The following is a 4,968-nucleotide window of genomic DNA, read 5'->3' as shown; positions in this document are numbered from 1 at the left end:
AAGACATTCATCCAAGGGCTAGTAGCATAGAGAGAGTCATGATCGACTAGAATTCCTGGCTGACAAAACTGACTTATGAGTTCAGAAGGAAAGTGCTTGGGGCTGCTCTATGAAGTAGCGGCAGAAATTATTCACTCGACTGATCGAAATTCAACCAAACGAAAGCGAAACTATCCTAATGCAAACCGTCTCATATTCTATCAGGTTCCAAATTGTGTTGAACATTCATCGGGTGGAGAAATAACAACCTGGCCCGATCATTCGAAATACAACACAATCTAAGCTATGCCATTCAGTCAACAGTGGGACGAAACAAATCTAGAAGCCTCTTTGATTCTTATTTTGGGCCGTGGAGTGCATATATCTTTTCTCTGCCCTAACACCTGTCTCTTATACACATCTAGATGTGTATAAGAGACAGGTATAGAGGGACGGCCTAACTCTATATTGAACCAAAACTGAATACTGTAGATCCGAATTGTGCTGATTCTCTCAAAGTATGTCTGAAGTCAGGTTTGCATGCTAGCTATGGCGTTTCTTGTTGCTTGTGGCAGTTAGTTGGCAGGCTCGCCAGCACGATATAACTTGCATTAGACACCTCGTCTTGGCAGTTCTAGATGCCCTTTCCGGGCATGTTCTCTCACTTGAGGGGCCCGCCGTACTGTCAGGCGTTACCAGAGAGTCTGGGCTGAAGATACTAATATGCTGCGATCAACGGGTCAGCATTGAGCAGGGAGGGTTTGGGAGCGATGCTGACAACTAAATGTTGGAAGAAGGTACAAGTTGCACGTAAAACGGCGCTATGCTGTTTTCGGATAGCTACCTGAGATAGCTAATAAGGTACCTACTGTAGGTACCTTACCTATCTGGTAGGTACGCCGTATATGCTCGACCAGCATCACCGCATGTTTGTCCTCCGCCGCCTCATTAGACGGGACACAGGTTGGAAGCTGGCGGGTGAGAGCGTGCTGTTGTTGATAATATGGAGGTGACGTTGCGATGCAACAATTTGAAATGTCGCAAAGAACTCAATGGCCACGCAGTAGTCACAACTTGCAGGTACCTTACCCACCTTCCAACACCCTAACAATGGAGCATATGCCACCGAGCCTTTTCATCGCTAACATTTGGACAGCCATGTCTTCTGTATTGACTGCTCTAATCGATGCCAGCTCTCTGGTGCCCGCGAAGGCCTATGTCCTGTGTGCCCTGCCTGCGACGGCCAACTCAAAAATCCAGACGATGTCGTCGTCACGAACCTCAACCCTACCGAAGATTATAAGACCAGCGTTCTTAGCGGCCTAAACCCGAATATTATAATGGAGTGTGCTGGACGAGCATTGAGTTGGTGGGCATATCAGGCAACCCAAGAGATGTGGGCTGAACTTCCATCCTTACGTTCTACCAGTCGTTGACTGGTTTTAGCATCTATCAGGAGTACTTGGCCAAAAACCTGTCAGAGAAATATTCTGCTCTGAATCTCCAGATGGACAAGATAATTCATGATGCCAATTCTGAGATCTCAAATCTACGTAGCAAGATCTCGAGTAGGTCCACCACGGAAGTTTGGATCCCCTAGGCTGATCGCTGTCCTAGATCTCCAGGTTGAATTGGACGGTGTGAGGCGCAAGAACGAGGATCTCACCCAGGCTATGCGCGAGAAGACTCGCAAGCACCTGCAAACACAGGAAATGTTCGATAAGCTGAAGCGCCGGTCCATGCTTGGTCAGGTGCAGAATGCAGCCTCCGACGCTGTTGACGACACAATCCAGGCCTCCGTTGCTGCGAATCGGTATGCTGACAGAATAGGGAATCCAAACCAGAGGCCACCTCCTCCACCTCTCTTTGCGCCCCAGCAAACATCCAGCCAGCAGTATTCAGGTCCTACAAGTATTCCACACAATGTGGCATCCCAACATAGGATGGATGGAAACAGAGAGGCTAACTGGACTTTGTTCAGCAGCCAGGAGGGTATGCAGCGTATGTATCACTGGATAATCTAGATATTATGCTGTGAAACTAACTTGATTTTGAGCACACCAATCTGACCAAGAACTCTCAACCCATCGACACCGACTCGGGCCAAGCGGCCAGCAGCCTACACCAAGAGGAGGTATCGCCAATTTTCCGCCGAATGGTAGCAGCTCCAGTGCCCAGATATCTCAACGAAGGCCATCACCTCGACAGCCGCTAGGCAATATTAATACGAATGTTGGTAGTGGATCGCCTTTTGCTGGTTATGGTATGAGTGCTGGTCTCAAGGTTAGTAATCCGGCTGGCATATCTGGAACCAGCGCCGGTAGGCCTTTGATGCGTTCAAGGGGTAAGTTATTATTGGCGGGCTTATATTCAATTTACGCCGCTGATATGCCTAGCGGCTCACCGCTCAGCTTCTGGTTTTCCGCCACGCAGGCAAGCAGCGTTTGGCCCCTCGCCAACCCCGAATATGTTCTCAACCGCATCCGACTTCTATTAATCCTAAAGTTCCTACACGATTGCTACACATTGCTACACAGTACTAACTTTTCTGACTGCTCTATTCGATAAATAGCCTCCGACAGCTGAATTTGATGTGCGGGCGGCGTGGCAAAAGTTCCGCAAAGCAATAGTATAGTTCCTTTGTTCATTGCCCTTATCTAGTGACATAAAAAGATAAAGTTATGCAATGACCGGCCTGGTTTCTTAAGGCGGCGAAGCTGTATCTTCTCTTTGTTGATTGTCCTCTTGATGACTAAACAATGTTATATTTCCGTGGTTCTTTGTTCTCTATAAATACAGATAGACTAGTACTCCTCTATAATACTTTGGAGCACCAATTTTTCCTGAATTCATTTACCTAACCTCCCAAAATACTTTCCGCTTTCGTCAGTGAGCAGTTAGTACCGCTTATTCCACCTAGAATCTCACCACACTTTACATCGCATTACGAAATTCAATCCAGAAGACCATATGGACCGAGGAAATCAACCCACTATGTTCACCCCAGGACACAATATTAATGCTACGTTGCCCAGTATTAAGTCTAGACCGCACGGCGAATATAAGACGCAACTAGCGGCGTCCCCCGAAGATATTCCTGAGGAGCCAACGCATTATTCAAGTGGCTATTCGATTAATGAGCCATCTCATAGTTCAAGTGATAGATCAACGGCTGGTCCAAAGGGCGGTCCACAGGATATTTCAAAGGATGGCTCAGCTCATAGTGGCGCACCACTCATGACTGATAACACTCAGCTAACGGAACGAGATGAGCGAAGACCTTCATCCTCTAACGTAGGAAATAAAGGTCACCGTCCATACAATTGGGGAAAAGCGGCACGTGGGTGTTGGAAGTCCATGAAGGCGAAATTTCCCTTGGATAAGAGCAAGAAGAATGCGCCGGAGGATAAGGGACAGAACGCCCCGCCTCTACCGCCTCGCCCGGCTACTCAACTTGCTAATAATGCAAATTCGTTTTGGTCAGTCGAACTTATAGTGGCTACAAGCCACACTACGGTTCCACCACCCCGAAAACGCACTCCAACCATTCCGCTGAGCTCCAATCCGGTACCACCCGATTTCGAGCCACCACGGCGCATCGCTTCCTCCCCTCAGCCCTTACGTGGGAATAGAAGTGGAGTGGATACGCGTGATTGGGCGAAACACCCTTCAGAGTGACAGTAGAGGAACGACTAATTTGTTATGAGTAGATTTAGTGAGTGGTCGAGTAGATACTTTTCATCACAATCGATTTTTTATATTTAACTTGACATGCAAGCTATGCAGGTGGCGTTGAGAGAATATTAAGGGACAACATAGCTTCAACATGACGTGACAAACTAGAGGTTTAATAGTGGGGATGGTAATGATGGAACAAACTCTGTGCAGAGCTAGAGCGCTTTAGATATTACTTTTTTACCTAGAGCTGGACTTGCTAAATGACCATACTAACGTCCCTCCCTGGGGGGTGTGAAACCCACTATGCCGCGGAAAACAACATGTACTTCGGCTTTGAGCAGCTCAAACTCTCAAACTCTCTTATACTTTCATGTAAGTCGTGTTCTGTGACCAGTCCTGAACACCCAGGGGTACAGCTAGGAGCCAAATTGGTGTCCTCCTCCCTGAACACTTTGAACAATTTTGAGCAAACGGAGATTATAATCTCGAATATCACCTAATAATCATGAATCTATTTGACCGAAGTCGTGAGTGAGTCAGGTTGATTCTGGCATCACCCTGACAGGTCAATGCTGGTTCTGCCAGTATACGCTACTAGCGGGTTCAAGCTACTTGTCCTTCTGTAACGATACAGTTATGCTATTAGGGGTGTGGGTCCCTATGTATGACTCAAATCCTAGGAAAACACACAGCATGCCGTAAAAGGACAGATCTACATTAAACTGGCCCATTCTGTACCACCAGCGAAGGCACTCAACGCACGAAAAGATTGACTCCAAGGCTTCCAGTGTTGGCATCGGCTCTAGCATTGAACGCCGAAGCACTTGGCAGGTGCCTATTAAGCATCACTACCGCATATGCACACACATTATCACATAGCACATATACTTAAGTGAATACTTTTATGAGTACTTCCCATCTTCCTAATGGTTTCCGTAAGCAGGCACCAAATAACGTCATGAGATCTTGTACTGACCCATTGCGGAAATGGAGTAAACGTATGCATTTCCCCATTGATAACCAATGTCCCTTCAAATCTGTTCAACTGCACTCCTGATCCATAATACCGTAGAGTTTTAGCGGTATTAATCCAGGTCAAATGGTCCATTATAGTGCGAATTCTGTCAAGGCTGGATATTAATCGTTTGAGGAGGACAAGTAGTTCCAGCCAAGATGTCAGATACTGCCTATCGCGATCGTAAGAGCAGCGATAGCCGTGCTTTGCTAACGTAGCTTGCACGCTTGTGTCAAGCATCTCATCGATATGCTGCAGAAACTGTACGAGGTCTGGTGTTTTTTTTTCGAAGTCTC

The 4,968-nt window shown here is 46.9% G+C and overlaps 2 protein-coding genes across 2 annotated transcripts; both read left to right on the top strand.

The window, feature by feature from the left end:
- Positions 1 to 1,014: 1,014 nt before the first annotated feature.
- Positions 1,015 to 2,476, top strand: BP5553_10699 (Cyclin; the record flags this gene model as incomplete). The annotated part of the gene is made up of 6 exons (XM_032019322.1): positions 1,015 to 1,059; positions 1,173 to 1,375; positions 1,426 to 1,547; positions 1,597 to 1,980; positions 2,036 to 2,323; positions 2,376 to 2,476. The coding sequence occupies 6 exons, from the start codon at positions 1,015 to 1,017 to the stop codon at positions 2,474 to 2,476; spliced, it is 1,143 nt and encodes a 380-aa protein (XP_031864534.1).
- A 473-nt stretch (positions 2,477 to 2,949) lies between these two features.
- On the top strand, positions 2,950 to 3,657 carry BP5553_10698 (uncharacterized protein; the record flags this gene model as incomplete). The annotated part of the gene is made up of 1 exon (XM_032019321.1): positions 2,950 to 3,657. One exon carries the CDS (start codon positions 2,950 to 2,952, stop codon positions 3,655 to 3,657), a length of 708 nt encoding a protein of 235 aa, XP_031864533.1.
- Between the last annotated feature and the right edge of the window lie 1,311 nt (positions 3,658 to 4,968).

The sequence above is a fragment of the Venustampulla echinocandica genome (genome assembly GCF_003357145.1).
Source record: "Venustampulla echinocandica strain BP 5553 chromosome Unknown scaffold_18, whole genome shotgun sequence".
NCBI lineage: Eukaryota > Fungi > Ascomycota > Leotiomycetes > Helotiales > Pleuroascaceae > Venustampulla > Venustampulla echinocandica.
Note: the sequence above shows the minus strand (reverse complement) of the source record. Positions and strands in the feature narration are given on the sequence as shown.